We start from the raw sequence: 19,280 nt of genomic DNA, 5'->3' as shown, positions 1-19,280 counted from the left end.
TTATAACTACAGACCAGTTCATGTCTGTGTTGTTTCTTTTTAAAAAATTGATCCATAATAATTATACTTATTTATTGGTTACATGTGGTATTTTGATACATGCGTACAATGTGTAATGATCACATCAAAGTATTTAGGATATCCATCACCTCAAACATTTGTCATTTCTTTGTGTTGGGAACATTTCAAATCTTCTCTTATAGCTATTTGGAAATATACAGCAAATTATTGTTAACTATAATCACCCTAATTTATTTATTTATTTCAAGAATATTTCTCGGCCGGGCGCGGTGGCTCAAGCCTGTAATCCCAGCACTTTGGGAGGCCGAGACGGGCGGATCACGAGGTCAGGAGATCGAGACCATCCTGGCTGACACGGTGAAACCCCGTCTCTACTAAAAAAATACAAAAAACTAGCCGGGCGAGGTGGCCGGCGCCTGTAGTCCCAGCTACTCGGGAGGCTGAGGCAGGAGAATGGCGTGAACCCGGGAGGCGGAGCTTGCAGTGAGCTGAGATCCGGCCACTGCACTCCAGCCTGGGCGATAGAGCGAGACTCCGTCTCAAAAAAAAAAAAAAAAAAAAAAAAAAGAATATTTCTCATTTTGGGTTTGTCTGATGTTTTCTCATGATTAGATTCAGGTGGTGTGTGTCTATCGTGAATCTGTAATACATACCACTACTGATACAGTGTCCTTCTCAGGGCATGACAACTGCAGTTGCTGTTCATTGGTGATACTAGTTTTGATCATCTGGTCAAATATTAATCTGATTTATTTACTATATAGATGTTATTTCCCCTTGCAACTAATAAGCAGTCTGTAGGGAAACACTTGAAGATCATACTCTTCTTTAAACTTTCCCCCTAATACCTAACATACATTGATAATTCTTGCCTGAACCAATTCATGGTGAAATTTGAGTGGTTGCTTAAAATACTTGTTCTTAGGTGGACATAAACTGTCTTTCTAGCTTGCTTCTGTTTGTTTCTCTTCCTATAAGAAACACAATTGCATACCCTAAAGATCTATATTTTTAATGTCTAAATCTAATAACTAAAAAGAGTTGAAAATTGGAAAAAGCTTTGGCTCAATGAGGCTTGACTTGGAGCTTGGTAATTTCCTAGAATGTGGCCACATCACCCAGTGGATTTTGTTCTCCACTCAACCAACAGCATAAGTGCTTTTTCTCTAAGCTGGACTGACAACAGCCATGTGAAGTGGATTTTTTCTTTAAATTTACTCCCTCTTTTAATAAGTGGGATTTGCTATGAATTCATCATTATATTTAGCTTTTGTTCTCAAATCTATTTTAATAGCATGATTCACCTTATTAAGAACTTCTACTTAAGCTTTAACAAAATCCATAAAGTTTGGAAATGCCCATTGTCCAGGAGCTTTAAGAGAGAAAAGGTTAGGAGAAACGTTTTCCTATTCTCCTTTTCTATCATATTTTTCTTTCCTTCCCTCTTATTTTTCTGCATTTTTCCTTGTGCCTTTCCTTTCATTCCTTTGAAGCATGATTAGGATGCATGACTGAGCCTCCAAAAGCAGAGAGAAAAAGAAGTATTGTGTCTTGAGAATCAGGTTTTTTACTGTTATTACTGCGGAGAATAGACTAATGATATGATAATTATGACCATTGCTAATGAATGCCTTATCAGCTATCAGTTGTGTTTCTTTGAGGGAACCTTGCCCTCAAAAAAAGTGGCTTATGCCTGTAATGACCAGCACTTTGGGAGGGTGAGGCGAGAGGATTGCTTGAGCTGAGGAGTTTGAAACCAGCCTGAGTAACTCTCATCTCTACTAATTTTTTTTTTTTTTTTTAATTAGCCAGACATGGTGGCACATACCAGTAGTCCCAGCTACTTGAGAGACTGAGGCAGGAGGATCTCTTGAACCCCAGAAATCAAGGCTGCAGTAAGTAATAATGGCACTACTGCATTCTAGCCTGGGTGACAGAGGAGTCCCTGTCTTAAAAAAAAAAAAAAAGAGAAAGAAATAAGTAGAGACAAAAGGAAACAACTAGAGAATCAGAAAGAGGAAAGGGGCAGAAGTAAAGAACTTGGGGATGGGGAAGCAAGGGTAGGGGAGAAGCACCTAGAATACAGAACTACTAAAATAGGAAAATGGGAGTCAGCTCTAACATTTACCTTTACCCAGTCCAGTGTGTGGGTTTTCGCCTTTCAGTAGAATACACTATGAGATAGGATGAGATGGGGTGAATGAAATTGTCCCATCCTTGACTCCTTGCATCTGTCTACCTAGAACTGAAGGTTTTACCCTGTAATGTGACTTGATAGCCTGATCCTAGTGGGTTGGGTTGGAAGAGGCTATTAAGTGATGTTTTTTGGATTGCTAGCATTAACAGAGTTATTTTTAACCTCCCGTTTCAATCTCTTCATTGTTCAGGTTCCACCGCTGGCTACCATGAGAGCAGTCAAAATTAGCAACTATATAAAATGAAGTACCTCTTGTCTCCCCAGTCACTTCCAAAATAAACAGGGAGTAATACTGTCCATATTTTGTCTCACTTTACTCTGAAGGCTAGCAATAGAGGAAGCATGGATTAGTGTGTAGTGATTTCTAGGCTCTGTCCTCTGGACAGATTCCCCTCTGAGTGCTCCAGTTGAGTGACAGGACCATGTGGCAGGAGGGCAGCTGGAAGTATATCATCGGCAGATTTGGGTTGGGTAAATATAGCAGGAGCAGGATGTCAGTGTGGGAGATGGATTGTTCTGGGAAAGGAAGTGTTGTCTTTCGTCTGAGAAACAATTTCCTGCACTTCTGGGACTTTTGCTTTCTTCTTTTTCTTTTTTTTCCAGGGCAGAGCAGGAGTTGGCAGGGGATGGGTACACTTGCTGAATTCTATCTCTGGATGTCTGCATGTTTCTACATTTGAAGTTGGGAATAGTAGAGATCAGATATTTCAGCCAGTTAGGAAATTGACCTAATAAATTATCATACCCATGCCTTATATTTCGCTTTTTGAAGTTTTAAATTAAAGCAGCTGTCTGCTTAGAGCCTCTTTTTAAAAAGTTACTGTTGTTTTAGTGAAATAGACAGGTTGAGAGGCAAAAATAATTACATGAAGAGAATCAACTCTATTGCAAGTTAGACATGAGGCACCAGCTGGCAGGAAACAGCTGGGATATTTCTGGGGGCTAGACTCTTCCACACCAGGACTTAACTCTTCAAGTGATCTCTGTTATCTGAGCTACTTAAGATAGCTACCTACCTACCAAAAATCTGCATAAAAAACTAAATCTACTAAATTATATGATATTTTACAATTGACTAAACTTTATAATTTATAAAGTGGTTTTTCATTCTAGCCTTTCAATTTTATAATCTATAAAGCACCTAAATTATAATCTATAAATTATATTTATATAAATTATCATATTATAACTTAGACTCTAAAATATGTAATCTATAATAGATTATCTCTATAAACATATTTATAGGAAAGTTGTAAAGGAGTTCCCATCTATCCAATGTCCAGTTTCCCCTATATTAACATCTTACATTAATATGCCACATTTGTCACAATTAATGAACAAATATTGATTCATCATTATTAAAGTCCATACTTTATTCAGATTTCATTAGGTTTTTACTTAATGACCTTTTTCTGTTCAAAGATTCCATCTAGGATACCACATTACATTTAGTCATCACATCTCGTTACGTTCCAGTTGGCTGTAACAGTTTGCCTGTATTCTTTTCAAGTTTCACAAAAACTCACAAAATAGACTGTGCCTTTATTAATATCCCCTTTTACAGATAAAACTCAGGTTCCAGAAAAATTAAGTAATATTTTCAAGGTTACACAGTAAAAACTTCTTTTAAAGTGTGATTATGATTTGGAAAAAGGCGATGAGGTTATTTATTTGCTTTTCGTGTGAATAAGGGCAGACTTATAGCTAACCTTCAGGTGGGCCATTTACTGAAGAGGAACAAGAGATAGAGGTGAATCTAGCTTGTTCCTGGACTCTTTCTTCTGTCTTGCTGGAGACACATTAACATTATTATTTTAATCACAATTATTTGGGAAAACCCCTTTCTCTTTGATTCTGCTCTGTCTACCAAAGGAACTGATGGCAGAAATCCTGAGTTAGCCTTGTTTCCTGGCAACAGACTTCAGGCTGCTTACTGGTCCCTGTTGTTGGATACCAGGTTCAGTAGGAAGGTCTGCTGAGAGTATAGCATGAACACTAACCCAACCAGCCTATTTCCAGCACATGTGGCGGTAACTATCTGGTATTAGGGACAAGAGTTTTTAAATTCCAGTGTCTAATTGGGTAGGCTGAAGTTCTGAGATTAGGAGGTTCTGAGATCTCCTTGAAGTTAGGAGATTAACAGAACTGTAGTGCTAAGAGATAGTAGAAAAATTTAAAAATTCAATAAGACATGGCACTTACTGACTCTGAATGCTCTGTCCAGAGGGATGAGTAAAGGGGAGAGGTGAGAGGAGGTAAAGTAGCATGTTACTAATGATCCTAAATACTATTAAAAGATTATCACAAGGTGGTGGAAACTATCGAGGTACAAACCATCAGATCTTAAGGGAAGGAGTCACTCATCTTGCCCAGAGAAGTAGTAGTGAAGATTGTACCTGGATCCTAAAAGGTAACTTTTAAAGTACTTCAACTTAAGCTGACAGAGGGTAAGCAGTTTATTGATACCCTTAACAACCACTTGTTAGTAGAGCCATTTTAATTAATGGGAAAGGGGATCATTCTCTGTTTATGCTTTTATTATGTGTAGCTATGAGCATAGAAGCTGGTTTGGGACCCTCTGGTGACTGTTGCCCTCTTTGGTAAACTCTTGAGGCCAGGAAGGGCCTGGCTTTATCTCCAAAAGGAAGCTGTGGAAATAGCAATGAGCAAAACAATGAGAAAGAGCTTTAGAAAATTTGCGAATATTGTGTATCTTAATGGCATGATGGAGTGGGATTAGGACAGGGGAGAAAGTATAAACCACCAGTTACAGGAGTCTTTAAGGGCTTGGGTGACTGAGGCCTTCTGCTAGGAGGCTGGGAGGTTGTTGATGACTGCAAATATGTAACAGTACTGAATACTAGAGGATAGACCTCGTACTCTGAAAATGCTTTTGCCTCAACAATTTGAAAGAGAAATATGAAAGACAAAGTGACAATATGAAGAATGATTATTCAAAGTGCTTCTACCAGTAAATCTTGTCTGTTGGCAAGTTTTAACCTGTAGGTAGGGGAAAAACGTGGGAGGATCTCTTATTCAGAATGCAAAACAGGAGACAGTGAAGTACCTGTGTTTCCAAAGAACTCTGAATTGAGCTGTGGTAGAAGAGGAGGAAATTGCTTACTGTGGTCTTGTATAATGTGAAATCTTTGTAAAGTCTCAATAGATTTAAGTCTCCAAGGATAGGAGACTTTGTAGCAGCTAAAGAAGCTTAGGTTCAGTGAGCCTCCAATGGAAATACAGACAGAGATGCCCACTGACATTTCTGCAACCAGTTTTGGTGAGTGGAAAGCAACCAGGTATGTTTCACTTTTGCAAGAATCCCAAGTGACCCTTTGTACTATGGACTGAGGTGCCTGCTTGTCTCTACAAAAACTATAGAGGAGACATGACAGGCTTTTAACTGGTAATTGTTCATGGTTTCTTGGAAGGGAAGCTCATATCCTATTAAAGCACTTTAAAAAAATAAAGTCAAATTAGAGATACGAGGATCTTTTTTTTTTTTTTTTTTTTTTTGAGATGGAGTCTTGCTCTGTTGCCCAGGCTGGGGTGCAGTGGCCGGATCTCAGCTCACTGCAAGCTCCGCCTCCTGGATTTATGCCATTCTCCTGCCTCAGCCTCCCGAGTAGCTGGGACTACAGGCGCCTGCCACCTCGCCCGGCTAGTTTTTTGTATTTTTTAGTAGAGACGGGGTTTCACCGTGTTAGCCAGGATGGTCTCGGAGATACGAAGATCTTTACTTGCATTTTCAAGAACTTTTTAAAAAAATTGAAGTGAAATGCATATAACATAAAATTAACCATTTTAAAGTGAACAATATAGTGGCATTTAGTACAATCACAGTGTATTCTATCTAATTCCAAAACATTTTCATCACCCTAAAAGGAAATCCTGTACCCATTAAGCAGTTGCTCCACACTTTCCCTTCCCCTCCAGCCCCTGGTAACCATCCATCTGCATTCTGTCTCTGTAAATTTACCTATTCTGAATGTTTCATATAAATGGAATCATATAATATGTGACCTTTTATGTCTGGCTTCTTTCTCTTAGCATAATGTTTTTGAGGGTCATCCATGCTGTAGCATGAATCAGCACTTCATTTCTTTTCTTTTTTTTTTTTTTTTTTTTTTTTTTGAGACAGAGTCTCGCTCTGTCACCCAGGCTGGAGTGCAGTGGCTGGATCTCAGCTCACTGCAAGCTCCGCCTCCCAGGTTTACGCCATTCTCCTGCCTCAGCCTCCTGAGTAGCTGGGACTACAGGCACCTGCCACCTTGCCCGGCTAGTTTTTTGTATTTTTTTTTAATAGAGACGGGGCTTCACCGTGTTCGCCAGGATGGTCTCGATCTCCTGACCTCGTGATCCGCCCGTCTCGGCCTCCCAAAGTGCTGGGATTACAGGCTTGAGCCACCGCGCCCCGCCAGCACTTCATTTCTTTTTAGGACTGAATAATATTCCACTGTGTGTGTATACCACAACTTGTTCATCCATTCATTCATTGATGGACCTTTGGACCATTTCTGCCTTTTGGAAATTATGAATAGTGCTGCTAGGGACATGTGTGTACATGTATTTGAGTACTTGATTTCAATTCCTTTGGATATATACCCTGGATTGGAATTGCTGGGTTATATGATAATTCTATGTTTAACTTTTTGAGTATCTGCCAAATATGTTTCTTTTTTTTTTTTTTTTTTTTTTGAGACGGAGTCTCGCTGTGTCGCCCAGGCTGGAGTGCAGTGGCGCGATCTCGGCTCACTGCAAGCTCCGCCTCCTGGGTTCACGCCATTCTCCCGCCTCAGCCTCCGAGTAGCTGGGACTACAGGCGCCCGCCACCTCGCCCGGCTATTTTTTTGTATTTTTAGTAGAGACGGGGTTTCACCATGTTAGCCAGGATGGTCTCGATCTCCTGACCTCGTGATCCACCCGCCTTGGCCTCCCAAAGTGCTGGGATTACAGGCTTGAGCCACCGCGCCCGGCCTCTTTTTTTTTTTTTTTTTGAGACGGAGTCTCACTCTGTCGCCCAGGCTGGAGTGCAGTGGCCGGATCTCAGCTCATTGCAAGCTCCGCCTCCCGGGTTTACGCCATTCTCCTGCCTCAGCCTCCCGAGTAGCTGGGACTACAAGCGCCCGCCACCTCGCCCAGCTAGTTTTTTGTATTTTTTAGTAGTGACGGGGTTTCACTGGGTTAACCAGGATGGTCTCCATCTCCTGACCTCGTGATCCGCCCGTCTCGGCCTCCCAAAGTGCTGGGATTACAGGCTTGAGCTACTGGGTCCGGCCTCTTTTTTTTTTTTTGGAGACGGAGTCTCGCTCTGTTGCCCAGGCTAGAGTGCAGTGGCGTGATCTCAGCTCACTGCAACCCCTGACTCCCGGGTTCACGCCATTCTCCTGCCTCAGCCTCCCAAGTAGCTGGGACTACAGGCGCCTGCCACCACGCCCGGCTAATTCTTTGTATTTTTAGTGGAGACGGGATTTCACCGTGTTAGCCAGGATGGCCTTGATTTCCTGACCTAGTGATCCGCCCACCTCGGCCTCCCAAAGTGCTGGGATTATAGGCATGAGCCACCGTGTCCGGCCATGCCAAACAGTTTTCTGTAGCAGCTGAACCATATGACATGAGGGTTCCAGTTTTTCCACATCCTTACCAACACTTGTTATTCGTGTTTGTTTGTTTTACTATAGCTTCAAAAGCTTTTGAAACTGGATAACTGGATGGCTCTTCTGGGCCAAATAAGGTTTTGAGGTTTTAGCTTTTATACTAAAGGATTACTTTCTTCCAAAATTTGCAATAAACAGCCATCACAGTTTTTACAGATTTTACAGGTTGCCTAGACAGGGTTGAATTCTGACTTGCCAAAAGAAGAGTGACAGTTACACTCTGGGTCTTGGAAGTAGATGGTGGTATTTCTGGTTTCATTGGCCATCAGAATCCTGGACCAGGCAATAGACTATACAGTCAGCTCAGTTTGCTTACAGATTACCAGCTCATCTTCCGGCTTACAGAATAACCTTCTGGGGAGGGAGTTAACTCTAATTCCTGATCAATGACTGGCTCTTTTTAAGGTGCTATATAAACTGAGTTTGGATGTTACTTCACCACTACTTATAATGATATTATATACAGATATTAAAACTCTAATGTTCCCATCTCCTTACTGTGTGGCTGGGTGGTTTCTTATTTTGATGTCTTCTACATCAAACTATTGAGTTCCTAAGCATTCTCTTCTTACCCCTCTCTTTTTTAGTCTCTCAATTTCTACTTCTTGCATCTATATAGTTTGTGATTTGTCTAATAGTAGTCATTGTGATTAAGTTTTCATTTGTTTTTCTTTTGTGAAAATTATTTTCTTCTTGTGAAAGGTGAAAATTATTTTCTTCTTGTGAAAGGTGAAAATTAGTTTCTTCTTGTGAAAGGTGAAAATTAGTTTCTTCTTGTGAAAGGAGAAAACTGGTGCAGAAATCTAGGACACTGGAACTTCCAGCTCTCTCAGTTTTTTCTAGAATTGTAGCTTTCCTTCCTTTTTTTCTTGACTGTTTTCTCCAGTTTATATGGTGACAGGTAGGTTTTTCTAACTTTTAGAAAAAAAAATTGTTTTGCTATTTAATGTGTTTGCTGTATTTCCTTGAAATATTGTAAATCAGAATACATTTTAGTGTTTATTGCTGCCATTGGTTGCTTTAAAAAAAGAGGTTGAACCTGTTTTCAAAGTAAACAGAAAATTGTAGCCTCTGCTTACTTTCCACCTTTCCTCACCACAATACCCAGTGGTGTTGGGTTTGCAAATTCATCCTAACCATTTGATCAAAGTCAGGCTTTGAACAAGGCTTTATAGTGAGGTGTGGTGAATGACAGGTATGTCTGGATTTGGCCTTGAGAGATTTGGGGATGTAAAAGCATGAGGGTTTTTTTTTTTTTCTTTCTGTCTCTTCTCCTAATGTACTGTCGTCTATAATAGGTTGAGTTGTAACATTCATTAAACCACTCCTCGCATTCCCTGTTTTCAAAGCTTATCAGGATAACTTTGATTTAGTTATTTGGAACCAAAAAGGCAGTTTGTGGAGCCTGGTCTGGAGCTGTGTAGCAGTAATATATCAGAGATCAGACTTAGGTCCCAGTGGGATTATTCCTCGGGATTTATTTGCCTGGAAGTATACACAGGAGCCAAATGGTATGTATGGAAAGCTTTGCTGGAATGCAAATTGGACACATTTTGTTGGGACCTGCAGGGGATTTTCACTGCTTCATAATTTTTCAAAGGTTTGTTATACATCAGACAGCCACTGCCTCTTCTTTAAATCTTTAAATCCCCCCTCTTTTTCCTGTTGTAAAGGTCAGATTTTTTTTGACAACTGTGTGCAGGAACAAGATTTGCTAAATCCCTTCATTTTTATTCATACAAATATCGGAATTCAGTGAGCATCAGTTATTCCAGCATTTAGAGGTGAGGAAAACTCAGGGAGAATCTTGTGAATCTCAGCTTTGTGCTAGGCATATATCTCTGGGGATAAATTTGCTGCCTCAACTTTAACCCCTTGGCTGCTCTGATGTGAGACAACACCCTTACAATGGCTGCCTTTTATGTGAAACCTACCCTTCACTAACCCCCATTTATGGCTGTAGGATATGTAATATAATTACTGGGAGGGGACTGTGTTGGACTCTTCTGATGGGGCCTTTTTGGCTGTGACAAGCCTTAGATTAGTGTCGGAAGAGAAGGACAATTCATTCCCTCCATTGGAGCCCCTTCTTTAGGCGTATTTAGCTTTTAATTGTATCATAAGCAATAACCACTTTTAATTTGCAGATGATTCTTTCTCAACCAATAGATGAAATCATGATATCAAATGGTACATTTCCCCATCAAACTTGCTTAGTTTGTTGTTATATTATTATGTTATCTATTGCTGGGTAACAAATTACCCGAACAAATTACCTCTCCTACCCATCTATTGCTGGGTAGCAAATTACTCCCCAAAATGTGGCAGCTTAAATTAAAAAAATAATAATAAAATATTTCACACAGTTTATTTTCTTTTCTTTTTTCTTTTTTTTTAAGATGAGGTCTCACTGTGTTGCCCAGGCTACTCTCAAACTCCGGGGTTCAAGTGATCCTCCCACCTTGGCCTCCCAAAGTGCTGGGATTACAGGCATGAGCCACTGCACCTGGCCTATTTCACACAGTTTCTAAGGGTCAGGAATCTGGGAGCTGCTTAGCTAGTGGTTCTGGCTTAGGGTCTCTCGAGATGTCAGCCAGGGCAGCAGTCATTTGAAGGGCTGGGCTGGAAGATGCATTTCCAAGTTCATTCATGTGGTTGTTGGCCAGAGGCCTCAGTTCTCACAATGTGGGCCTCTCAATAGGACTGCTCACAGCATGGAAACTAGCTTCTCCATAAGTGAATGATCCGAGAGAGAGAGAGCAGAAGCCACATTTCCTTTTCTGACCCAACCTCAGAAGTAAACCTCAGGAGTAACCATCACTCCTGCTATATTATATTAGTCACACAGACCAACCTAGATACATAAAGATGTAATCACTGGGGACATCACTGAGCGTCATCTTCGAGGCTGGCCTTGCAGGAAGTTAAATGGAAATTTTTAGATCTTCACTGGGACTGAAAGATTTATTTTTTTTAATCTGAAAAATTCTGTTTTCCCCAGTCAGCCCTGTTTCCCTGTCTTCTCTCAAACCTTTATGTCTCTGAAATTGTCCAATATGTATATGGCAAATATGTATGTGAATACTGCTTTAACATGTTACTCTCTTTCTCTTCCATTGTTATCTCAGCCATAAGCGCTAGTAAAAACTTTCCATTTTTCTAAAGCAAGCCAGTAAGCATGATCAGTCTACCTCCTCTACCCCTGTTCTGCTGGGACATCCATGGCAGCTGGTCAAAGGAGCCTTCTGCTCATGAGAGCACTTCAGCTGGATTCAGATAATCCTTTGTGGTTCCCCCACCTATTTACCACCGATCCTCTAAAATTTGGTGCAAATGAACTAGACTGACTAGAGTTACAGTGTTAACATGTTTTTGTTTGTTTGTTTGTTTGTTTTAATACTTTAAGTTCTAGGGTACATGTGTACAACGTGCAGGTTTGTTACATGTGTATACATGTGCCATGTTAGTGTGCTGCACTCATTTACATTAGGTATATCTCCTAATGCTATCCCTCCCTCCTTCCGCCTCCCCACAATACGCCCCAGTGTGTGATGTTCCCCTTCCTGTGTCCAAGTGATCTCATTGTTCAGTTCCCACCTATGAGTGAGAACATGCGGTGTCTGGTTTTCTGTTCTTGCGATAGTTTGCTGAGAATGATGGTTTCCAGCTGCATCCATGTCCCTACAAAGGACACGAACTCATCTTTTTTTATGGCTGCATAGTATTCCATGGTGTATATGTGCCACATTTTCTTAATCCAGTCTGTCACTGATGGACATTTGGGTTGATTCCAAGTCTTTGCTATTGTGAATAGTGCTGCAATAAACATACGTGTGCATGTGTCTTTATAGCAGCATGATTTATAATCCTTTGGGTATATACCCAGTAATGGGATGGCTGGGTCAAATGGTATTTCTAGTTCTAGATCCGTGAGGAATCACCGCACTGTTTTCCACAATGGTTGAACTAGTTTACAGTCCCACCAACAGTGTAAAGGTGTTCCTATTTCTCCACATCCTCTCTAGCACCTGTTGTTTCCTGACTTTTTAATGATTGCCATTCTAACTGGTGTGAGATGGTATCTCATTGTGGTTTTGATTTGCATTTCTCTGATGGCGAGTGATGATGAGCATTTTTTCATGTCCATGTTTTTTTCAGACTGAGATACATAATGATATGAGCTCTTTTTGGATTCTATCCAGGATCTCCAAAATGAAATAAAGACCTAATGCTTGGGAGTGATTTAAAAACGAAATTACTTGTTTGTCACTAAATAGATTCATCTGGTCCTTTGTATACCAGTCAGATAAGAGTCTTAGGAGTTGGCTGCGTGTGGTGGCTCAAGCCTATAATTGCAGTATTTTGGGACGCTGAGGTGGGCGGATTACTTGTGGCCAGGAGTTCTAGACCAGCCTGGATAACACAGTGAAACCCCAACTCAACAGAAAATAGAAAAAAATTATCTAGGTGTGGTGACGCATGCTTGTAATCCCAGCTACTTGGAAGGCTGAGGCATGAGAATCACTTGAACCCAGGAAACGGAAGTTATAGTGAGCCAAGATCATGCCACTGCACTCCAGTCTGGGTGACAGAGTGAGACTCTGTCTCAGAAAGAGTAAAAAAAAAAAAAGCCTTAGGAGTTATATACTATTCTTCACCTTTCTAGTACAAGCAAGTCGATAGCCACAGTGATGAGGAATGCACAGGTAGACCCTAAAGCTAACCAGGGACACTGTCCTGCCTCTGTGTTTGGTAATCATTTCAGCTATGCAGTTTCATTGATGTCTTTCCCTCCTTGGTACATACCTTACTCTATACCTGATAATAGAAATCCTTGTGAGAATATACTTACTGAGCTCTTGGTGACAGAAGGTGGGTAGAAGTGTGGGGCAGGGAACAGGGGTGAGGTTGTTAAAATGGAGAATCAGTTTACTTTTTCAAAAATTCTGGAAGCCAGACATGGTGGCATGTGCCTGTAATCCCAGCTACGTGGGAGGCTAAGGCAAGAGGATCATTTGAGCCCAGGTGTTTGAGACCCTGTCTCAAAACAAACAAAAATTCCAGAGCATCTTTGGCTTCCTAGGAAATATCCTAAGGCTGTAAATAAACCCTGGCCTCATATTCCAGGTCTAGGCAGGAGGATTGCTTGAGCACAGGAGTTCAAGACCAGCCTGGGCAACATAATGGGACCCCGTCTGTACAAAAAAAAATTTAAATTAGCTGGGCATGGTGGCAAGTGCCTGTAGTCCCAGCTACTCAGGAGGCTGTGACAGGAGGATTGCTTGAGCCCAGGAGGTCAAGACTTCAAGTGAGCCATAATCATGCCACTTTCCAGCCTGGGCAACAGAGTGAGACACAAAATGACAAAAACACAAAAATTACTATTTACCTTCTCTAACCCTTACCATTATGTAAACATAATTTAATAGTTTAATCAGTATGCCATATTATTTTTTATTCCTTTTATTCATTTAGTATCTTTTTTTTTGAGACAGAATCTTGCTCTGTTGCCCCTGCTGGAGTGCAGTGGTGTGATCTCGGCTCACTGCAAGCTCAGCCTCCCTGAGTAGCTGGGACTACAGGTGTGTGCCACCACTCCTGGCTAATTTTTATATATTAATATTTTGTAGAGATGGGGTTTTGCCATGTTGCCCAGGCTAGTCTCGAACTCCTGGGCTAAAGCAGTCCACCCACCTGAGCTTCCCAAAGTGTTGGGATTACAGCCATGAGCCACCACACCTAGCCTGCTTTTCTTTTAAATTATTTTCTTGAAGTAATAGTCCCATTAGTAGAGTGGATTTTGTAGCTATGCTGCATCCTATATGGAGTTTTTTAACTTCTCTTTAATTTTGCTAATTGACAAGATGATGCTTTTATAATTTGTTTCACATTTCTTTAATTACTAACATTTTCTCAAGTGTTTTACTGTTTGGGGTTTTTCCTATTAAATTATCTGTTCTTATCTCTTGGCCACTTATTGGACAGAAGTTGGATAGGAACCTTTTGGATTTGTATTACATGTATCAGGTTCTTTCATATCTGGATAGTGTGTTTTTTATTGCCAAGTCTCTTTTTTTTCCCATTTCTATGAACTATTCACCGCTTGTTTGTTTGTTTTAAATAATACCCAGACTGGTCTGAGACTATGGGCTATTTCAAACCTAGGTAGTAGTGGTATTTTTTATCCTTAACAGAGAAGTGCATATGTATCAACTAGTTTATTTGCATTTGAACTGTAGAAATGAGAGGTCCTGGCTGAACTTTTGGCATGGGAGTATACATGGGAGCAGTGTGTGTGGAGAGCAGGCTATCCATGATAGAAGGAGGGGAGTTGAGGACAAGGCTGACACCAGGCCTATAAATACCCTAAGGTTTAGCTTTGTACTTTGAAATAGGAATTAGGTCACTTTTATTGTCTTCTCCATACTTTTTACTGGTTGGCCATGGAGAAAAGGCATTAGGACTTTTAGAGGAAGTGTTACTGTTTCCAGCTCTCAGAAAAGTGGAAAGTGCTGATACTGGTCAGCTCTTCTTCTTGTTTTCTCATTTCTGTTAGACTGAGGTGACCAAATGGAAAGTGTGGGAGTAGAGACTTGATATTCGGCTTCCTAAGTAAAAAGTGGATTTCTGAATGGTGAAAGGCCTTGCCTGTATCCCTTTGCCATGGCACCATGCCTTGGACAGATGGACGGGGAGCTCGTTACCCAGCATCTGTTATTGTCCTTACCATTGACAAAGGTTCTCTTACCTTTATCATAGGCTGCTGTGTCCAGTCATTCTAACTGGGCTCTCTGCGGAGGGACCCAGACCCCTAGAAATTTTTTTTTTTATTTTTTGAGATGGAGTCTCGCTCTGTCACCCAGGCTGGAGTGCAGTGGCGCAATCTCACCTCACCACAAGCTCTACCTCCTGGGCTCATGCCATTCTCCTGCCTCAGCCTCCCGAGTAGCTGGGACTACAGGCGCCCGCCACCACGCCCGGCTAATTTTTTGTATTTTTACTAGAGACAGGGTTTCACTATGTTAGCCAGGATGGTCTCGATTTCCTGACCTCGTGATCCACCCACCTCGGCCTCCCAAAGTGTTGGGATTACAGGAATGAGCCCCCATGCCCAGCCCCTAGAACTTTTTCTAAGGTCCTTGTTTCTAGTATTCTTTTTGGCCTCTCCATTTTCTTCTCTAAAATAAGAAAATTCTGGAATCTCTGGGACAAACAGAAAAGAAAAAATAATTTAAATAATAAAAAAATAAGAAAATTGGACCAAACAATCTCTTAAATATGATGTATGTATGTACTTGTTAATTAAAGACAGGGCCTTGCTCTGACGCCCAGGCTGGAGTGAGTGGCACAATCATGCAATACTTCACCAGAGCCTTGAACTCCTGGGTTCAAGCAGTCCTCAGCCTCTCCAGTAGCTGGGGCTACAGATGTGTGCCACCATTCTCGGCGACTTTATTTTTTCATATTTTTAGAGATGGGGGTCTCGCTGTGTAGCCCAGTCTGGCCTTGAACTCCTGCCTCAAGTGTTTTCTCACCTTGGTCTCCCAAAGTGCTGAGATTGCAGGCATGAGCCACTATGCCTGCCTCAAATGATCTCTGAAGTCCCCAAAGTCCTAAGATTTTTTGGAGTTTGATGTCTTCCCACATAAGTTTGGAAATACTTTCAGAGGGATTCTATTCCATATGAATGTTATTGCAATTTTAATGAAAATTTTGATGTAGCAATATTACATATTTTAAAGAGGTAAATATAACACAGTCTTCTGTGCATTTTGAGATAGTCTAACTGTATAATTTTCCTTTGTCTTTCTGTTGTCCAGTTGTCAGTTTTCAGATAAACTCTGCTTCAAACTTGCTATGTAAGCTTCTATTAGACATTTAGTTTCAAATTACTGTTTCCAAAATCTTTGTATTTCTTTAAATTTTCAGTCATTCTTAAAAATAGATTAATATTGCATGAATGTCAAGAGAACCTCTTGTATTTTCATTAAAAAATTTTAATCATTAAACTGTACTACAGTGTCTCTATATTAATTTATCTGAAGATGCATCAGTGTACAGTCGTATGCTGCATAACAACATTTCAGTCAACAGTGGGATCCCATGCATGATAGTGGGGCCATCAGATTATAATGAAGGTAAAAAATTCCTATCACTTAGTGATGTTGTAGGCATCATAATGTCATAGAACAATGTATCACTCGTGTGTTTGTGGTGATGCTGTTGTAAACAAACCTGTGCTGCCAGTCGTATAAAACCATAGCACATAAATTATGTACAGTATATAATACTTGATAATAAATGACCATTACTGGTTTATATATTTAATATGTATCATTGTTTTAGAATGTACTCTTTCTACTTATCAAGAAAAAGAGTTAACTGTAAAATAGCTTTAGGCAGGTCTTTCAGGAGGTATTCCAGATAGCATTATTGTCATAGGAGATGACAGCTTCATAGGTGTTATTGCCCTGAAGACCTTCCAGTGGGACAAGCTGTGGAGGTGGAAACCAGTGATATTGATGATCCTGACGCTTTCTAGGCCTAGGCCAGTGTGAGTGTTTGTGGCTTAGTTTTTAACAAAAAAAGTTTAAAAAGTAAAAAATAAAAAATTTAAAAACAGAATAAACATCATATAATAAAGATACAAGAAAATACTTTGTACAGCTGTAGTGTTTTTTTTTGTTTTTTTTTTTTGAGACGGAGTCTCACTCTGTCGCTCAGGCTGGAGTGCAGTGGCGTGATCTCAGCTCACTGTAAGCTCCACCTCCTGGATTCACGCCATTCTCTTGCCTCAGCCTCCCAAGTAGCTGGGACTACAGGCGCCTGCCACCACGCCAGGCTAATTTTTTGTATATTTAGTAGAGACAGGGTTTCACCGTGTTAGCCAGGATGGTCTCAATCTCCTGACCTCGTGATCCACCCATCTCGGCCTCCCAAAGTGCTGGGATTACCGTCATAAGCCACCGTGCTCGGCTGTAGTATGTGTGTGTTAAGATAAGTATTATTATAAAAGTCCAAAAGCTTAAAAAAATTTAAAAGTTATAAAGTAAATTATGGTAAGCTAAGGTTAATTAATGAAGAAAGAAAAATCTTTTTTCAAAATAAATTTGGTGTAGCCTAAGTGTAGTGTTTATAAAGTTTGCAGCAGCATACAGCAATGTCCTAGGCCTTCACATTCACTCACTATTCACTCATTGACTTATCCAGAGCAACTTCCAGTCCTGCAGGCTCCATTCATTGTAAGTACCCTGCACAGGTTTGCCATTTTCTATCTTTTTTTCGTTTTGTTTTTTGTTTTTTGAGACCGAGTCTTGCTCCGTTGTCCAGGCTGGACTGCAGTGGCGCAATCTTGGCTCACTGCAACCTCTGCCTCCCGCGTTCAAGCGATTCTCCTGCCTCAGCCTCCCGAGTAGTTGGGACTACAGGCGCCTGTCACCACGCCTGGCTAATTTTTTGTATTTTCAGTAGAAACGGGGTTAACCAGGATGATCTCAGTCTCCTGACCATCTGCCCACCTCAGCCTCCCAAAGTGCTGGGATTACAGGCGTGAGCCACTGTTCCTGGCCCATTTTGTATCTTTTATACAGTATTTTTACTGTACTTTTTCTGTGTTTAGATATACAAATCCTTACCATTGTGTTAAAATTGCTTACAGTGTATAGTATTCAGTACTGTAACAGGCTGTACAGTTTTGTAGCCTAGAAGCAATAGGCTATACCATATAGCCTAGATATGTAATAGGCTATACCATGTAGGTTTGTGTAAGCATACTCTATGATTTTTGCACAACAATGAAATCACCTAAGAATGTATTTCTAGCCAGACACGGTGGCTCACGCCTGTAATCCCAGCACTTTGGGAGGCCGAGGCAGGCGGATCACAAGGTCAGGAGATCGAGACCATGGTGAAACCCCGTCTCTACTAAAAATACAAAAACTTAGCCGGGCGTGGTGGCAGGCGCCTGTAGTCCCAGCAACTCAGGAGGCTGAGGCAGGAGAATGGCATGAACCCGGGAGGCGGAGCTTGCAGTGAGGCGAGGTTGCACCACTGGCGCCAGTGCACTCCAGCCTGGCGGACAGAGCAAGACTCCGTCTCAAAAAAAAAAAAAAAAAAAAAGAATGCATTTCTTAGAATGTGTCTCTGTCCTTAAGCAATGAATGAATATTAGTTAAGCCTGTGAGGTAGGCCTGAGGATGTGGAATAGCAGACACCAATATATCCTAATCCTAAGAGGGAACTTCTTTCATCTCTTTTAGTAGATTCTTTTGGAATTTACTTCCATATTTCTAATTAACAAGTGTGTATTGCTGCTTCTTAGTTTTTTGGATTAAAGGATAGAGCTCTACTCATTTGTTTTGTTTCTCTGTCAATATTTACAGGAGTGAAGTTATCTTAGAACTGGAAGAGACTTCAGATCCTCCAGAGAACCAAACTCAAAAAATGTCAAGGGCTTGGCAGATAACTTAAATGAAAAGAGTAGGGAGTAGTATGGACTGTGGCAGACTAGAATTCTATGCCATCTAAGGACATTCAGTTTTAACTCTGTACATATCAAACAGTTGCAATATATGGACCTTGTTTGGATAGCAATTTATACAACAAACTATCTTTAAAAGTTTATGGCAGTTATAGAAGTTGAATAATTGCAAATTGAGCACTAACTAAAATTTTTATATTAAAGCAATATTACTCTTTTAGAGGTGATGATAATATTAAGGTTAAAGATGTATGAAATGATATGATAGGCAAGATTTGCTTCAAAACAATATGGGAATAGAAGGGAATAATGAAAAAGCAAGATAAGCCCTTAGTTGCTAATTATTGAGGCTGAGTTTGGGGTATGTAGGAGTTTGTTAGTCTATTTACATAATTTACATTTAAATAATTTTGAAAATTTTCATAAGTGTTTTTTTAGAAGACTTATGTGGGTAAAACCTTGTCTCCTGTGAAGAGGAATATTAGAATGAGGAGAAAAGGAATCCAGATTAAGCAAGAATAGAGGTAGTTCTGTTAGCTGTACTGATTAAGGGTTGTCACCAGAACCTTACTAGTATATTCCATTGAATACATATGTATTTGTTATTATACATATTTATTTGTTTGGCATATTCTGTTAAGTTTATTTGTATACTCAAATAAATACTTATGTCTTAAGTAGTGAACAATAACATTCATTCCAAAATGTGGTTTCACTTACTCTCAATAAACTCATTTATTGCTGTTAAAAAAAAATAAAACACAACGTAATACTAAGCAAAATACATCTATGGACCAGCCCAAATTTGTAAGCTGGCCTTCAGTTTGTGATTTCTGAGTCTATTCTCACCAGCTTGTTTTATAGAAGAAACTGAAACATAAACCAAGGTTACATATTTTATCAGGGGGAAAGCTAGAATTCAGGT

At 40.3% G+C, this 19,280-nt stretch overlaps 1 protein-coding gene across 10 annotated transcripts in view; it reads left to right on the top strand.

Annotated features, from left to right (window-relative positions):
* The window catches only part of GBF1 (golgi brefeldin A resistant guanine nucleotide exchange factor 1), a 137,794-nt gene that overhangs the window by 32,743 nt on the left and 85,771 nt on the right, over nucleotides 1-19,280 (top strand). Inside the window, exon 1 of one of the 10 annotated variants that reach the window (XM_017944272.3) lies at nucleotides 3,411-4,628. The exons of the other annotated variants lie outside the window; for them this stretch is intronic. Within the exon in view, the coding sequence (XP_017799761.1) occupies nucleotides 4,484-4,628 (145 nt within the window). The 5' untranslated portion in view covers nucleotides 3,411-4,483. Of the gene's footprint in view, nucleotides 1-3,410; nucleotides 4,629-19,280 lie in introns of those variants that run through there. 10 annotated transcript variants of the gene reach the window in all.

Source organism: Papio anubis, chromosome 11 (assembly GCF_008728515.1).
Source record: "Papio anubis isolate 15944 chromosome 11, Panubis1.0, whole genome shotgun sequence".
NCBI classification, from domain to species: Eukaryota; Metazoa; Chordata; class Mammalia; order Primates; family Cercopithecidae; genus Papio; species Papio anubis.
This window is presented reverse-complemented; position numbering and strand designations above follow the sequence as displayed.